General features: G+C 33.5%; 1 protein-coding gene across 1 annotated transcript in view; it reads left to right on the top strand.

Moving 5' to 3' along the window:
- LOC134719387 (uncharacterized) overlaps positions 1 to 19,470 on the top strand; it is a 31,089-nt gene extending 11,619 nt beyond the window's left edge. The window contains exons 2-3 of the mRNA XM_063582394.1: positions 16,106 to 16,243; positions 19,299 to 19,470. Of these exons, the coding sequence (XP_063438464.1) occupies positions 16,106 to 16,243; positions 19,299 to 19,420 (260 nt within the window). The 3' untranslated portion in view covers positions 19,421 to 19,470. The remainder of the gene's footprint in view (positions 1 to 16,105; positions 16,244 to 19,298) is intronic.

Here is a 19,470-nt window from a genome sequence, read left to right as displayed (position 1 = left end):
TTTCAGTAAATCTGTGATCGATTACTTTTTATATAATTATGTTTCGAAATATTTTTTAATTGATTTCTCGTTTTTTATATATAGATTAGACCGTGGTTTTTTTTCCCGTTTGAGTGGTTTTACACTAGTACTTTGTGGGATCCGTTATAGCTTGCTGTTCGGTGAGAGCCAAGGCTCAGTGTTGAAGGCCGTACCTTGACCTATAATGGTTCACTTTTATAAATAGTTATATAGAGTTGTATCATTGGCTTTCATACCACATCTTCCTATATCTATTCACGGCAGTCATATGTAACTTTGAGAATAGAAATTAGGAATAATTATATGTCAAAGACACAACAACCCGACCAAAGAGCAGGTACCAGCAGTCAATAAGGTAGCAAGTGAATTTGAATTGGTTTATGTTAATTGGATCTAGTTTCCCTGTCTATTTTGCATGACTTATTGATTTACATGGTACATACAAATATCGACTCGGGTACTTTATATAAGAAATATGTCTGTCATTCGTCTTGACTATGAATTTATTACATGACAAGATGACTTCCTGTTCAGGTGACATGCTCATAAGATGATTGACAGTTAATGAAAAGAATTAACTCTGATAGCCACTTTAAAAACAATATGATGTATAGATATGTGACGATCGTTTGCCTCATTTAAGGTGGTACCTAACACTACAGGGAGATAACTCTGTAATATCAGCTAAACGTTTTGATTACGTTGCTTTGTGAAGGCAATATAAAGCTTTACAATGATCAAAATTAGTGTTTGTCAAACTGCTATATAACCAATTTAATTTTTCTGACTAAACGCTTGGTTCAATTTTTGTGATTTTTTTTTATATTTTGGTAAAAGGGTCAAAGTAAATAATTTGTCAAAATTTTGTGAAAATTAAAAGAGCCAAATTAATTTTAGTGAAAGTGTTGGGTACCACCTTAATCGACAATTATAAAGTTTGTACCTTAAAGCAGCGGTAGGCGCAACACTTTCCATTGGTAACATAATTGACACACATTAAATGATGTGGCATGATTATTGTTTGTGGACAATTATCCATATATGGCCAAAGAAAAAAGATGTCCTCAAATAAAGGTCACCATATTGAAAAACAAAAACAAAAAGAAAGAAAGAAAAAGCAATCTTGTATCGTTTGTAAGTAATATGGTTACAAGCTAGTTTATAACTAATACACAGGTTTTCCCATTCTTATAAATAGACGATTTTCGTTTGAAGTGAATCCAAATTTAAACATCACGATATTGGTTAGTTGCTTGGTTTTTATTGTTTTAAGTGCTAGTATTTATTTCCTGCCGGAGAGATTTAAGGTGGTATGGGAGTCTAAAATAAAAATGATAGAATTTGTTCATACTTTGCCTAAACGTAGTATCTATTGATATATGTTGAAAAAATATAATAAAATGATAGGTCACCGCGCATTTTCTCATGCTACAGGACGTGACAAAATGACACATTTTGTATGGATTATACAGGAAAAACACCATTTTGTGATTAGAAACTAAACAAAATGATAGAATTGTTAAATATTTAAGGAAAGATAGCTTTCAGCCAATGCTTTGAGAATATCAACAGAAAAGATAGAGTCACCGTACGTTTTTTCTGGCTAAAATACGAAAAAAGGGAAAATTCCATGTAGAATCCTTCAGAAAATGCACTGTTTAAGAGTTACCTCCCCTTAAAATGTCAACATTAAAAAGAAAGAAAAACACCCAAAAATAATCAACATTTGCAAAACTATTAATATTTATAAGTAATATTCTTATAAATCGGTTCTTTTAAATGAAAATTCACATTAAATATCTGCATTCCTGCATCAAATTTTGCTAACTTGATAGAAAATCTGGACCTTTGGTTCTCTGTTTTTTACAATCCAAGATGGAGGAAGACACCCATACCACCTTAATAGGTAGATGTAGCCAGATTTCTATTAAAATATCCTTGATCGTCAGCTGGAAACTGGCATTCTAATGCAACAACGTAACGTTCATTTTGATTGGATAACGTCACTTATTTACACGGCATTAATTGACAATGAATGCTATGGGACGTATGCGCAAGCCTCGGGCGCAAGCGCAGACGGCACTATGGCCAATTTTAAAAATATGTTTTAACGTTGTTTTCTATCAGTTTCATTAGAATGGAGACAATAATTTAACTTTTGAAGAAGCAATAACATTTGGATCATTCGTGTCCATTCGTTTTTGATGCGTTTTGTTATTTGATTTTGCCATGTGATTATGGACTTTCCGATTGATTTTCCTCTACGTTCAGTATTTTTGTGATTTCACTTTTCACATACTTGTATGTACTATTACAGTGTACATGTACCTATAGTCTAGATCTGCGACATTACAGCTTATATAACGAATATGTTAATTCTCGAAATATTTCCTGAACAAGTATTGTTCTACAGTTTCCGGACATACCAACTAGACAAACAAAAGAAAAAGTTAAGGAATGTCACATATTGTTACATAGCAATGTATTATTCATCAGCGATTTAGTGATTGAGTACATGTATGCAAATGAGAAAACGTAGGGGTAAAAGATCAATTGTTTAAAAATAGAACACATTATATTCAGAAACGATCTAGAAATTGGGTATATAAAGGGGAAATGCCGATTGCGTTAAAATAGTACAGGTGTAAAAATAAAACACAGTTTCTGTTTGAAATATTAAGGGTCTGGATGGTTTGTGAGATTCTTAGAATAATGAGTCGATACTATTGAGCAGTCTGTAAACAAAATAAATAAATAATCAATCATCGACAAAACACATTATAGGGCGCTTATATGTTAAGAAAACGGAATAAAGGGCAACATTTGTAATGAGTAATTATAGCCAAAAGAAATAAAGAATATAGAAATACCTATCGCCTTTCCAGACCATCTTAGATTACGTCGTGTACTGAATAATGGTTTAAGAAATGAAAGTATTATTTATTTTTTACAGAACATATTCTTCTCTAAATTAGTTTAATTTTCGTTTTGGTGTGCAATTTTCTTTTTATCTATTCATTCAAAGTAATGACCATTGTGTTGCAAATTAGTTAAATTTTGATTTTAACTACTTTTTATATACCATAAAATCTATTTCTACATACTGAATATAAACATAAACCATTGTTTTCACCGACCGTGCAAGACACATACATTAGGCCGTTAGTTTCTAATGTGAATTGTTTTACATTGTCATTTAGGGGGCTTTATAGCTGACTATGCGGTATGGGCTTTGCTTATGGTTGAAGGCCGTATGGTGACCTATAGTTGTTTATGTCAGTGTCTTTTTGGTCTCTTGTGGAGAGTTGTCTCATTTGTAATCATACCATAACTTCTTTTTTACACTTATGCACATTTAGACCACACTATTTTACTACTGATACAAGAAGGACTGCTTCATAATTTGATCTTTTCCTTAAAAGTGACATAGACGGACGACTGCACACCAAAAATTTATGACAAACTGTATAATTGTACTTCCCAATTATCAAATTCCCATTTCTCAGCAGTAACATACCATCTGCCCCGTCTTATGGTGTTGACATGTCTTAATTGATACGTTATGCACTTGCGTGTTCACACTATACTGTACTTACTTCATATACAGAGTGTGCTCCATACGCAGAAACTATTCCAATAGAATTGTGAGGAGGAAAGATTAAAAATAACACTCAATAAATTTATAAACACTATCAAGGTTGATCTATACATTTATATAAGTTTGGCTAACCAATTTACCAGGTTGAGTCCACCCTTTTTTTCTTAAAATGTCATGTACCAAGTCAGGATTATGGCAGTTGTTATCAAATATTTATATGTTCGTTGGCATTTGTTTTTGGTGCAATTCAGTGTTAATGTTGTACTGTTCATCTGATAGTTAATTGGCCGTGCACTTTTCTTTTAGATTTATTCTGATATTTTGAAACAGACATACTATATAACCATTAATATGACTATGCGGTATGGGCTTTGCTCATTGTTGAAGGCCGTACGGTGACCTATAGTTGTTAATGTCTGTATCATATTGGTCTCGTGTGGACAGTTGTCTCATTGGCAATCATACCACATTTTCTTTTTTATATACATAATTGTTTTACACTATCATATTTATTTTGTTTAAATTGAATTAGTCCCCCCACACAATTCAATATTGAAACTGATGATATTTCAAATACAATAAGATGCAAAAACATAAACATTAATATCCACTTTAAGATGATCACATTTACTAAAAGTGTTTTTAAAATAGATATTTAATTATGTTTTTCATTTCTAATCTATATTTGTCTATAAAGAAATCCAAGTATGCTAGTTATTGTTTTATAAAACAGATCTATACGACTTGAAGATGTCTCTGTTTTTATATAATTGTTTAACTAACCTGAAATTATTTGCCCTTAACGGTTAATTGAAAACTGTTATATGAAAAATTAGGATTGAAGGATCATTTAATGTTAGCAATAAAACAACAAAATTGCAAACAACAACAAACCTAAACAAAAACTACAAAGTAATGACAAAACAAATCAGCAACAAAAGAAACAACACATACTTACAAAAGTTGTTTTATTGTGAGAGAATGACAAAACAATGTTTGTAAGAACTTGCCTAGGACAATTTCCTGTACTTCTTTTGTACACGAGATCTGTTAATACAACTTATAACCGGATTTATATTTTTCTAATACACAACTTTCGAGTTGATGCATGTTCGTCAAATAACTTTGGTTTTAGTGAACAACAATATTTTTGTGAGTTAATTGTCTTGTCACTTCCGTTTCCATGTTGTGCGAATGGTTGGAAAACTATGATGCTATATTGCACGAATTATTTGGCAAATTGAATTCTTATACTTAACAATCAGCACTTGTGTCATTAGGGAACTATGATTAAGTACCTACAGAACAAACACTATTGCTAGTTTATCCTGCAAAATGTTACCTGTGCAGGGATACAGGCGATCCCCTCTATCTGGAAAATGACCTCATAAAGATGTGCATAGTTGACGATTCTTTTCCAGTGACGGACAAACTCGAAAGTAATTTTCTATTATGTTACATAACTGGTACCACATAACAGACCACTTCATAACTTGACGGTATATGTTTGCTCATCGTTGAAGGCTGTAAAGTGACCTATTGTTGTTTACATTATCGCTCCGTGGTCCCTGACCTATAGTTGTCTAATTGGAAATCCCGTCATATCTTCCTACTTTTATTTTTGTGGGAAAAGTTTACTTGTTAATATTTTAGTAGATGTCAATAAAAAGTACAATGGAACTTAATGAACAAATATAAATGGTTTCACTAAAATCTCATTCTTCTTTGAACGTTTATTTCTTAACATCGTTATGTTCCGTTGACATTAAATTTTAATATAAACCGGTATTAAATTTACTACATAACTAATGAAAAAAAAGACGCCTTATTATATGGAAAAAGATACAATCAAAAAAATCTGTTTCTCTTTTTTCTAATACACAGAATTAGAATCGTCATAGAATATGAATAGTCATTGGATGTGTTAATCTAAAAGTCTAAAAGCGACACAAACAAATAATAAAATAAACATTATACAGTTTAATCTTTTTGAAAACATTGGATTGTCAGCTCACTGGTTAATTCTTAGAAGAAAATAAACAAAAACGTCGAAATCGTAGTGAACACAAGAAAAATGAAAAAAAAAACACGTTAAAATTGAAATGTAAATTGCAATGTGAGCTCACTGGTTAATTCTTAGCAGAAAATAAACAAAAACGTCGAAATCGTAGTGAACACAAGAAAAAACAACAACAAAAAACACCGTTAAAATTGAAGTTGTAAATTGTAAAATCGGCTCACTGGTTAATTCTTAGCAGAAAATAAACAAAAACGTCGAAATCGTAGTGAACACAAGAAAAATAAACAAAAAACCGTTAAATTTGAAGTTGTAAATTGTAATGTCTTCCAGAAGGCATTGTTTGTTTCCGAAGATCAAAGAAAATGGCGTAATTAAACCTCATCAATTAATGTTATTTATTAATGTTTTATCGACAATTTGACTCAGTATGACTGTATAGAAAATCTCGCGTTTCCCGGTTAATATCTCGTAAACAATGTAGTTACAAATTAAATCCTTGTTAACAATAGGAGAACAGAAGTGTTCCGAGTTGTCGTCTGTGTCAACGAGGATACATTAAGGCCAATAAAAATGCGAAAACAATGTACGAAACTAATCATGCAAAATAATGGCTATCTGATATCTTTTCATTAGGCATAGTTAGCCTGTTTTAGAATCGTAATCACTAAAGAGCTTATATTTTATGGTACATTATTGGGTTATTTAAGAGCGTTGAATCAGATAATCCATCGTTTGTACATAAAGGATATGTTTAAAAATCAGATTATATACTAAAGAACACCAATAAAGTTGTCACCTTACGTACCAGGGGCGGATCAAGTCATTTAAAAAAGGGGGGTCCAACTATATGTCCCAATACATATGCATTACTCGTCCAACAAAAAGGAGAGTTTGAACCCCCGAAACCCCCCTCTGGATCCGCACCTGCGTACATTTCTTTTGCTTTTAGTGTGTTTTCTTGGCTGTGCATGTGCTAATTTTGTGTAATTGGTTAGTATCCATTTAATGTATAATACTTCCAATATAACAGGTAAATCAAACACCGCTGAACAATGGTTAAGGGTTTACATAACTGTACACCACCGTATCGGCTACCTTCAACATGAGAAAAACTCATCATCTGCTGTAAATTATAAAAGAGATTTAAAAAGTTAAGGATTAAATTGTGGATACCGATAGATTAATAATATATAAAATTTGTTATCTAAATTTATAAGCTTTTTCACAGATTGTATTTAATGTAGCTACTGTTTAGGTTCTATATTTTAAACTATACATGTTTGTTAAAAAATTCAAGTTAAAAGGTATATAAGCGTACTGGATACAAAAGTTTCCACTAGATACCGTTCGGTTTTGATGATTTTATTTAAAACGAATCTTACAAAGATTTAAAACGAAAAACGTTAAAATTTGTATCCAAAGGTAACATTCATTTCTGGAAAAGTAGAGTTAATTCTGGTTTGTTCTAGTGGGGTTGACCAAAAACTATAACGTGAAGTGGGATAGTCGGACGAACAGAAGGATGGACGAACGGACGCATAGACCAGTAATAAAATGCCAATAAATTGGACATACAAATTTTCTGTTTTAATTTAGGAAAATGAATATATTATTATATAAGCTGTGTAGCTACCTGCTGGAACAAAGTAAAATATCTGTATCTTATTATAATTTGTTTTCAAATACTCTTATCTTTGTAATGGATAGAGATATAAAGTTTTATTTTTGAAAAATAAAGTTTCTTTTCTCTGAGTATCTATTCAATATCAGACATATCGGACGTGTTGAAACATTTGCTAAAGTGTATCAGCTATGAACAGCTTCTTCATTCTATCACCCAGACACATTACATACGTGCAGACCACGACAGGTTTCCGTTAAACTATTATTGAATTACCAAACGGGCTGATCTGATATTTTGTTTTGAAATACATGTGATAAACTACTTTTTGTATCTGCTTTTCCCTAATTTTTCAAATAAAAAAAAAACAACAGTTTAATATTGTTATACAGTTTGTTTTTTTCAGAGTCTTTCTGATGTGCGACTTTTTATATACTTTTTCTTCTGAATGTATTTTCTCGAGGTTATTTATACGTATTGACCCATAATTCGATTTTCATATATCAAATATTTAATGTGAACCCCTTTAACATATTGTTAAACATGATCATAAATTCATTTTGGTTAAAAGCTCGATGTTTTAATGTTTATTCGGTATTACCAAAGTTTCGACTTACTTAGTTATTGAATGGTACAAATTATTACGTTTCCCTCCCCTGTATAATTATAAATCTGCCATGTTATTTTAAGTGTCGATAAGACAAGTCTCAAGATACAAAACGGAAATATAGTATTTTTCTTCACAATAAGAAGCCGATATTTGAAAATAAAGTTTAATTAAAAGTCACCAATTTAATGCATGTACTGTAATCCTATATCACTCCACAATATAATGTATAATTTACTCATTTTAGTTTAGTAATTTCAAGAAAATACAAGAAATTAAAATAACTTTACGGAAAAATAATAGTTTCTTTAATTTGAAATGCAAAAGAAATTGATATTACAACTCCCACGATCTAACATCCATTATTCGAATTGAAGTTTGCAAATTGAAACAATGAAGCGTTGTATAGCATCCATATGTCTCTGTCAGTTATTGTGTAAATAAATTTACAAAATGACCAGTTAAAGGACGCCCCTATGTGCGGGAATTACTCGCTACGTTGAAGAACTGTCGATGACTTTCTGCTGTTGTCTGTTCTATGGTCGGGTTACTGTCTCTTCGAAACATTCCCTATTTCCACTCTCACTTTCATTATCATAGATACCAGAATTGAAATTTTCTTTTAACGTCAGACGAGCTCTTGGTCTTCAATAGGTAAAAGGCCAAATAAAGTACGAAGTTGAAAGGCATTGAGGACCAAAATTCCTAAACGTTTTTCCAAATACAACTAAGGTAATCTATTCCTGTGGTAGAAAAGCTTTAGTATTTCAAAAATTCAAAAGTTTGGTAAACAGTCAAATTAACCCTATCAATAATAATTCATGTCAGCATAGAAGTGTTGACTACCATACTGGTGATACCCTCGGAGAACTAAAACTCGACCAGTAGTGGCATCAACGTGACAGTAGAACAATACAATTTAACTCGTTTTAACTCATATTTTGGTTCTTTTCCGCTTGCATCAAGTGAGGAATATGACAGAGTTTCAATTCGTTTGAAGGTGCTTAATAATATGCCTTTCATAGCAGACTATACGTGTGGGCTTTGCTCATTGTAGAAGGCCGTACGGTGACCTATAGTTGTTAATGTCTGTGTCATTTTTGGTCTTTTGTGGATAGTTGTCTCATTGGCAATCGGGGTCGCCCCGATATTCCGACACCCCGTTAGTCCGACACCCCATTAGTCCGACACCTCATTATTCCGACACCTCATTATTCCGACACCCCATTGGTCCGACACCCCAATAGTCCGACAAAGGTAAATAACCGCCGAAATATAAAGGTTAGAGAATAATTGCAAACAGTATAAAGTATAGAGAAAATTGCATGTCAATTAAAGAATATCTATATGAACGACCCCTCCCCAAATCCCTACACTCCTTCGTAGAATCTTGATATTTGAACTACTCTTGCTTATGAGTATATCACAGAAACAGATAATATCATGTCACCTGTTTGATATTACTATTGAAGAAGTACCATGACTACGTCCATATAAGAAAAACCAAGGTTCTTGCAAGTTTTGGTTAACTAATTTAAGATATGTTCTATATGGGAACACATTCTACTAAAAAAAAAATGTTATCAGCAGTCTCTCATCATAATGAATCGTGTACACGTGATAAGGTCTCGGAGACAGTCAAAATTGGAAAAACTGTCATTTTACCATAAAGAAGGACTATTGATTCCAACCATTACTATTTTGATTCATATATATACAGTACACGAACTTAATTATCGAACACTGAGAGCCATCGAGAGTGTTTTAAGTTTATGACATCTTTCTATACAAAGAAGACTTGATTAAGGTTGAAGTTTCGATATAAATGGATGCAATGTACTGTCAGAATGAACATGAACTGAATAGTCATGAAAGATTTGCCACTGGACATTAGACAAACATTAACTACCAATCATGTATTCAAACCGTCATGTCCATGAATGATGACATACATGTATGCAACAATATTTGTAATTGCATATTCATAAAGCAACAACATTTCTGTAATTATATTTTAGTTATTTTCATTTGTGTTCTTTGTTGCATCTTTAAAAACACAACTTATCGGTTGTTTTTTAAACAAACGAGGCAAACATGTGACATGAAAATAAATCTAGCAACAAACTCCACTTCTCTTCACATTGACACTGTTACAGGAATGTACTTGTTTTCATTATTTCTTTTTTACCAGTACATTTTTGGCTGATTCTTAATGGAGAACGCACCAAACTTTACAAAGTTCTGTTTGGTTCACCCCTATTTTAAGTGTTTAACGTATTTGCTTTAAATAATTCACTCTTCAATAAGTACAAACAGTGTTGCATAAAGACAAACTAAACTTAAATATTCTTCTCAAACAAATTCTGTACACCACACCGAATCAACTGCGCATCTTACATACAAACTTTTATTCAGTAAAGCCTAATTGGAGCCTTAACTTTCTTATTTCCCTCCTTTGGGAGAAACACAAAGTAGAGTATCGCCATGTTAGTTATTCGACAAAACTTCAAAAAGTACATTTAGTTTTACAAAATGTTCGCTACTCGGCATCTGAATCAGATTTTCTGTATTCGGTTTGAGTAAATATATGCCATTATTTTCACTAATACCAACCAACCTTGATATTCCTAAGTTAAATTGCCTTTCCTGTTCTCAGTCATTCGATGGACAAGGTCGATGAGTTTTGATATCCATTTAAAATTAAAGTGGGAATAGAATTATGGTCACTTTTGCCTTTTTCCAACTATCAGTAAACCCTGGGTGCATGGGACGTCCGTTTGATTGGTCGAGGTATATAGTTTTGTCAGAGTGGTGACGTTTTATCCGATGCCTCGTGTAGAGAGAGTACCACGCTCTCTGCAGGTAAAGAAACATTGCAACAAATCTAGGGATCGTCGGTAGCCTTTTGTCTGAGCCTGTTGCAAGGCAAATGTTTGTCCCTATTCAATATACGTTTATCATTCAGCAGCACTCCAAGTTTCATTGACCTTTTTTTTTTACCCCGGATGGTATCTATTACAGTACCTACCTATTGTATTTATTGCTAAATTGATTTCGCATGTAATATTTGTCACTGGACATTAAGCAAAATTATAATATTGAAAGTATGTACTTCATGAATTATGTTATTATAATTATGAGGACTCTCAGGAGGATTAGTTTTAACTAATGATATTATTCTCTTGAAATGAAGATAATGTATTTCTTCGTTCATTTTTCCTAATGTGCTTTGTCTATTATATGCATTTTAAGCTCATCTGGCCCATCATTTGGCGTCCGTCGACCAGCGTCGTTCGTCAACTTTTACAAAAACCTTCTCCTCTGAACCAACTGGGCCAATTTTCAAATTCAACCAAATTTGGCCACAATCATCATTTAGGTATCAGCTAGTTAAAAACATGTGTCCGATTAACCGGCCAATTAACCAAGGCGGTGGCTGGCATGGTTAAAATATGGAAAATAGGGGTAAAATGTAGATTCTGGAATATATCTCTAAATCCAAAATCCAAAGGATTTAGAGCAAATCTGAAATGGGTTTAAATTGTTTACTAGATCAAGATCTATCTGCCCTGAAATTTTCAGACAAATCGTACAACCCGTTGTCGGGTTGCTGCAACTGAAATTTGTAAATTTTAAGGAAATTTTGCAGTTTTAGGTTATGATTTTAAATATTATGATAGATAGAGCTACACTGTACGATCTACAAATTCAAACATGACCAAAATGGTCAATTGGCCCCTGGATTTTTCTTCTCCTCTGAAACTACTGAGGAAATTTTAACCAAACTTGGCCACAATCAGCATTATGATTATGGTATCTAGTTTTAGAAATGTGTTTGGTGACCCTGCCATCCAACCAACATGGCAGACATGGCTAAAAATATAACAAAGGGGGCAATTGCAGTTTTTGACTTATATTTCTGAAACTAAAGCAAAAGAATAACGGTTGCATTATTTCATGCATCAATTATAAATAAAAATATCAGGATATTTTAGACGGTTTCCGTGTAAAACGAAAGTGGCCGCATTCGTGCTCATCCTTAATATTGAAATGTATGTTGTACTTGATGATAATACATAACATATATAAAGGTTGAGGATGAACACGGATGCGGCCACTTTCATTTTTGACAAAAACCATCTGAAAAGTGACATATTTCGGCATATTTGAGCTTAAATCGGATCGTTTTTCATGACTAAATCAGTTAAAATCTTTCACATAACCTAATTGAATCAAATGAAATAGACACTTAAGTGTTTAAAAAGTGGGCAAAATCTTTCGTCAGATGAACCTGAAATTTGAGGCCAAATCGGTCCTTACCGGACCTACTCCTTTACTGGCTTGCTGTCTATATGTAACGTACAAGTTCAAAGGAAATTATCAATTTTCGTGAAATAATTATGAAATACTTTAACTAATTTTACCAATTGTCCTTTATAATATACTATGTTTTTATGTTTCGTCTGTCCTGTCTCGCTATGTATTATCTCATGTCTGTATATATTGTCCTCTTGTACACCTGTATGAGTCTGAGGTTATGAATAAAATCTTGAAAATCTTGAATCTTGAAACTGTATCTATGAAACCAGATTTAAACTACCGTTTATAAGGAAATGCTTTTACCAAGTCAGGAATATGGCAGTTGTTATCCATTCATTTGATGAGTGGGCTTTTGATTTATCCATTTGACTAAAGACTTTCCGTTTTCTTCGGAGTTTGGTATTTTCATATTTTACTTTGTATTATAATATTGTTCAATTATATCCGTGTCGGACTAATGGGGTGTCGGACTATTGGGGTGTCGGACCAATGGGGTGTCGGAATAATGGGGTGTCGGACCAATGGGGTGTCGGACTAATGGGGTGTCGGAATAACGGGGCTGCCCCTTGGCAATCATACCAAATCTTCTTTTTTATAAATTAGTAAGGGGACAATCGTATTTGCCTAACAATGGCGCCAATATTAGCAACCACTACTAGCTAATCAGTATTATAACTATTTATTATCTTATTAAATTATCCTTTTTCTCGACGGTCATTTACCATATGTTAAAAGGGGATAATTTGTCTATTCATTTAATTCATTGGGGTATTGAAGAAGGAGGGGATGGTAACGAACGTTATTGTGATGTTGCAGACGTTCCTATGCTGAAAATTCCGCCATTGTACGCAATTGCAAATATTATAATGACTGAAATTAATTACCATATTTCATTTTTAAATGTGCTCGACCTTTTAGGAATACTAGCAAAGACAGACAATGTTTTAGTCTAGTAACTATTCCTGTGGATTATTTATAGCTTGCTAAATTGTAAACTTACACATATAGATTCGACTAAGTTCGTATATTAAGAACAAAGCAGGTTTTATATTAGTCAACCATCAAAGCTTTTACTACATATCATTAAACACCAACACGTCAGTATACACATCACCATCATCATCGCCATCATCAACGTCAACCCATGTGATAATTGTTCTTTTGATGTCTTTTTAATACTTATTTCTATCTACGTAAAAATGTTCTATTTATTTTAGAAACAAAATCATATTCAAATATTGAAGTTATTTTTACACCAAGAAAGCATAACGTTCTAATCATCAAATTATAAATCTTGTCTTTACTATTTACAAAACATTTTATGGCGTTCACAATCCGATGTTTATTTAAACAATTTATAGTGATTTTGTATCCGGACAAATGACTTTATAAGTATTTACACTTGTTGACAGTCTGAGTGGAAAGGTAATTTACTGGCTAATAATCCCGCCAAATAAATCAAAATGGCGGCCTCCTCAAACAGTCATAACACTGATCGATACTTTATCAGACGAATAGAATTTATTAGGGAAAGATATTTAATTGAAAGATAAGTTGAAATTAAGTCTTTTTATTAAGAAAAAAACAGTGACTTTATACTATCAGTAGAGACTTATCGTTTTATATTTTACAATTTGATATGAAAACAAGGTTTAATATAAAGTGTAAATATGTTTTAAGTTGAAATCAGCAGATAAGTATAAATTTAGAGGTGTTGGTGCTAAGGATACCTTTAATACTACATACGTGTATAATAATAACTGTTGTGCAGCCCCTCAGAGGGATTGTACGTGTCCACAGGTCGTGTAGCTCACGTGTATAATGATAACTGTTGTGCAGCCCCTCAGAGGGATTGTACGTGTCCACAGGTCGTGTAGCTCACGTGTATAATAATAACTGTTGTGCAGCCCCTCAGAGGGATTGTACGTGTCCACAGGTCGTATAGCTCACGTGTATAATGATAACTGTTGTGCAGCCCCTCAGAGGGATTGTACGTGTCCACAGGTCGTGTAGCTCACGTGTATAATGATCACTGTTGTGCAGCCCCTCAGAGGGATTGTACGTGTCCACAGGTCGTATAGCTCATGTGTATAATGATAACTGTTGTGCAGCCCCTCAGAGGGATTGTACGTGTCCACAGGTCGTATAGCTCACGTGTATAATGATAACTGTTGTGTAGCCCCTCAGAGGGATTGTACGTGTCCACAGGTCGTATAGCTCACGTGTATAATGATAACTGTTGTGCAGCCCCTCAGAGGGATTGTACGTGTCCACAGGTCGTATAGCTCACGTGTATAATGATAACTGTTGTGCAGCCCCTCAGAGGGATTGTACGTGTCCACAGGTCGTATAGCTCACGTGTATAATGATAACTGTTGTGCAGCCCCTCAGAGGGATTGTACGTGTCCACAGGTCGTATAGCTCACGTGTATAATGATAACTGTTGTGCAGCCCCTCAGAGGGATTGTACGTGTCCACAGGTCGTATAGCTCACGTGTATAATAATAACTGTTGTGCAGCCCCTCAGAGGGATTGTACGTGTCCACAGGTCGTATAGCTCTATGTATAATGATCACTGTTGTGCAGCCCCTCAGAGGGATTGTACGTGTCCACAGGTCGTATAGCTCTATGAAGTTTGAAGTTTCCTTATATTTGAAAGATAAGTTGAAATTAAGTCTTTTTATTAAGAAACAAAACAGTGACTTTATACTATCAGTAGAGACTTATCGTTTTATATTTTACAATTTGATATGAAAACAAGGTTTAATATAAAGTGTAAATATGTTTTAAGTTGTAATCAGCAGATAAGTATAAATTTAGAGGTTTTGGCGCTAAGGATACCTTTAACACTGCATACGTGTATAATGGTCACTGTTGTGCAGCCCCTCAGAGGGATTGTACGTGTCCACAGGTCGTATAGCTCACGTGTATAATGATCACTGTTGTGCAGCCCCTCAGATGGATTGTACGTGTCCACAGGTCGTATAGCTCTATGAAGTTTGAAGCTTCCTTATAATTGAAAGATTAGTTGAAATTAAGTCTTTTTATTAAGAAACAAAACAGTGACTTTATACTATCAGTTAAATTGAGAATGGAAATAGGGAATGTGTCAAAGAGACAACAACCCGACCATATATATCTGTCTTAAATTTGACGTCGATAAATAATGAGTTATCAACAAACCGAGGTTCAAACTACCCTTGGCAAACGTTACCTTTTTTTTCCCATTTAGTCGTGAGCTCATTACGTATATCAGTTGTTCTACACTGTTGTCTTAACTGGTGTACTGTCGTAAATTCATGGGAGGTATCTGTAGTTATTTTGAGATATGCATGTTGTAGTGTACTATCATATTATTTATTAATGTATTTCTCTGTCCTGAGATTTCTACAGGTGTGTTTATGTGTACTGCATTCAAGTCGCATGTTTAACATTGTAATATAAGTGGAAGGTTTTGCTTGTCATAGAATCAGGATCAACCAACCTTGTTTTTCTGTCTTTAAATGCCCTAGCTGAACGAAGTAAACAATATGGCAGTTGTTGTCAAATATAAAAAAGAAGATGTGGTATGATTACAAATATGTCAACTATCCACAAAAGACCAAAATGACACAGACATTAACAACTTGATGTCGCCGTACGGCCTTCAGCAATGAGCAAGGCCCATACCGCATAGTCAGCTATAAAAGTCTGTTTTCATATGTTTTGGATTTGTTTCAATGTTTCTGTTGCTCCATTGTTTTCCCCTTATAAAAGATGTGTTTCTCCCTTTTTAAGTTTGTAACCCGGATTAATTGTTTTCGTTTTATCTAGTCATGACTATTGAACAGCGGTATACAATTGTTGCCTTTATTTATACTAGACCTGTAAGATAGTCAGACGACAATAAGTTTGATGTTTTTATTACTTTATTTTCAGATATAGAACCGTCAGAACGACAAAATACAGAGCTTCAACGCAAAACTCTAATAGAAATTTTACAGAATTTACAAGAATTTAGTTTTCAAGAAGAAAAGCGAAAAATAGATACGAAATCTTCTTTTCAAGTAAAAACAGGTATACATAGTTTATATAAATTGAAGTATGAAGATTCTGTATTATTATTTACTTTGACCTTTTGACTAAAATATCAAAATTTTAAAAATTTTGAACCAACTGTTTTATCAGAAAACTCACACTGGTTATATAGGAGTCTGAAAAACACTCATTTTGATCATTGAGAAGCTAAATATCCCTTTAACAACACAACGTAAAAACGTTTAGCTGATTTTACAGAGTTATCTCCCTATAGTGTTAGGTACCACCCTAAACTTAACTTACAAATCCATATCTCCAATACTTTTATACATGTTACAATCATCAGAATGAGGTCACTGGTATAGCTATCATTTCGTTTTGTTTGGGGACTCGGTGGCCGAGTGGTCTAAGTAGTTACTACTGTAATCACTAGCAAGTCAACATTGAGATTATGAGTTCGAACCCCGATTGTGCGGGTGCACTCGACTCTTATCTTAATTGACCATTATTGTCAGTTTTCCTATCGAATGCCGATTGGTTTCTCCGGGCACTCTGACTTCCTCCTCCGATTAAAACTGGCGGCCACAAAATAGCCTACTTGGGGTGCTTAAAGGTGGCGTTAAAACACCACAAATCAAATCAAACCGTTTTAGTTTTTTTTTCTCTTTCTCTAAATTATATATGTACATACTTTTTATGATAGATATATGAGATCTTTGATATTATTTGAATAAAATCGAGCGCTTTTCATAATGTATAAACACTTGTTTTCTTGATTGTATTATGACCATTTGAAACACGCCTCCGGGTACGGGAGTTTCTTGCTGCATTGGAATTCCATTGGTGGCTTTTGGCTATTGTCTGATATTTGGTCGGGTTGTTTTCTCTTTGACACATACCCTATTTTCAATCTCAATTTTATTTAGCATGTTTAGTATTCAGAATAAGGTCAAATCATTACTTACAATATTGTATACACATCGGTGAGGAGCCAAACAATTTCTTGAATTAAAAGGTTACCATTGTTTGATTATTGGAGAATTCGTGTTTGCTCACAACCAAAATGCCAATATAACATGCGTACTTGACTTATAATGGTTATTACTCTTATGGAAAACTGCAAATCATAAAACAATATTTTGTTCTTGTTTTGGGAAAACTATTATATCATTTTACCGAAATAAATAGTCAATTGTCGTAAATTTATGAGAAAGATTAACGTCTTAAGGAGTGATGTTCCTTTTCCTGTACATTTAATCCTCACTATAAAGTTGTATAATTATACCCATTAATACGATAACGCACGCGCTCATGAATTGTATCTAAATTGATGAACTACGAATGTACTCATATCAGTATAGGTCAAAGTACGGTCTTCAACACGGAGCCTTGGCTCACACAGAAAGGAAAGAATGTATTTAGGGCCCACAAAATGACTAGCTTTAAAACGATTCAAATGAGAAAACCAACGGACATGTCAAAGGTTATCTGGGTATAGTTCTCACCATATATTTTTTATAAATGGCATCAAAATAAGTTTCAATTGTTATTCTTACAATTGTTTTGTTTTTATAAATAACGTCAAAATAAGTTCCAAAAACAATTGCCATGTAAATGAAAAATGTTTATGAACGTTTCTTTTACAACCACCGGTTCTTACTAAAAATTGAAAATACCGTCCTTCTATAAGCAAGTACATCCGCAATTGTACTTTTGTTGTTTATTCTTTACTTTTCTATGTTGTGTCAGGTGTCCTATCGGTTGTCTGTTTGTCTTTTTCGATTTTTAGCCATGGCGTTTTCAGTTTATTTTAGATTTTTGAGTTTCACTGTCCCTTTGGTATCTTTCGTCCCTCTTTTTTGAGTTAAATATGTACAGATTATGTTGATTTTTTTAAAACTAAGGTTATGGCTTTCACATGATAATGATATTCATTATCAAATCTGTAAATGTGCTTTAGATTATTGTAAAAACTGATTTAATGCTAATTCCTAGAAAGTTGCATCAGAATTTGACTCTTTTATGAGTTTTTGTAGTACGGGTGGGCGGGGGAGGGGTCGTTTTTGCTATAAACAAACGGGATTACCACAGATATAAACAAACAAAAAATCCCAGAAGAGATTTTACGTTTATTTTATTATTCTATTTAGTTTTGGTGCTATTTCTGTAGAGTTACATTAGTGTTCATATTAATGCTGTGATGTTCTTAAATATTTTAATAACCCTTTCAAAGATTATAACTACATTTTCATAAATTTATTCATTGTCATTAAAGTAAAATGATGACGTCATTGTTCTCCATCAAATATATCAACTTTGTTAAAAGAAACAGATTAAACATTTTATGGACTCCGATCAATTTAAAGCAAAGAAAACCCCTTTTAATATTCTAAAGCTAAATCTGCATTTTTATTTCATTTAACGATCTTAGTGGTACGTCATCGATATTTTTTATATATTAGGAAGCATCTTTTGAGAGTTAATGACTATTTAGCGAAATCATTGTTGATATTACTGTTTTAACGACATAAACATTGAGGAACGTCAATAATTATTCAGCTAAATCATACGTTAAATACAAAAAAAATAAACCGAAGCATTTTACGGATGTTTCTTTCTTCATACAACTCATAATTTTTGTTGTGGTTGTAATTGATTTTATATATGAGAGTCTAACTACGTAAGTGAAAGATCACCATTAATCGAGAAAGGGAGTATACACGCAGTGGCGGATCCAGAGGGGGGGTTCCGGGGGTGCGCACCCCCCTTTATTTTTGCCGATCAATGCATTTGTATCGGGACATATGTTTTGCACCCCCCCCCCTCCTTTGCCCTGGGTTAGCACCCCCCCCCCCCTTTCGAAAATTCCTGCATCCGCCCCTGACATGGATTCCACTGTATCCTTGCATGCACTCAAAGAGTGCTCCGTAAACGGAGGCATCTTCGTTCATACATGAAGTCAGGATAGGTTTTTCATATTAGAGAGAGTAATGGGTAAAAAGTGCATGATGCATTTCTTTAACTTTTTAGACCACATTTCTCTATTTTGTTTGATCCATATTTCTCTATATTTTATATTAATTTCCATTTACAGATAGAAGACAGATGGATTCAGTGGGTGGCTCAGTGAACAAAAGAGATTATGGAATAATGCCACCTTGGAATGAGATGTGCCGCATGATGAGAGTGGCATTTTGCGTCAGACACAGAAAATAACATTATGTCTACGCTGATTTATACTGTCATTAAAATCAACGTATTTCTCA

This window comes from Mytilus trossulus, chromosome 5, assembly GCF_036588685.1.
Source record: "Mytilus trossulus isolate FHL-02 chromosome 5, PNRI_Mtr1.1.1.hap1, whole genome shotgun sequence".
Classification (NCBI taxonomy): domain Eukaryota; kingdom Metazoa; phylum Mollusca; class Bivalvia; order Mytilida; family Mytilidae; genus Mytilus; species Mytilus trossulus.
Note: the sequence above shows the minus strand (reverse complement) of the source record. Positions and strands in the feature narration are given on the sequence as shown.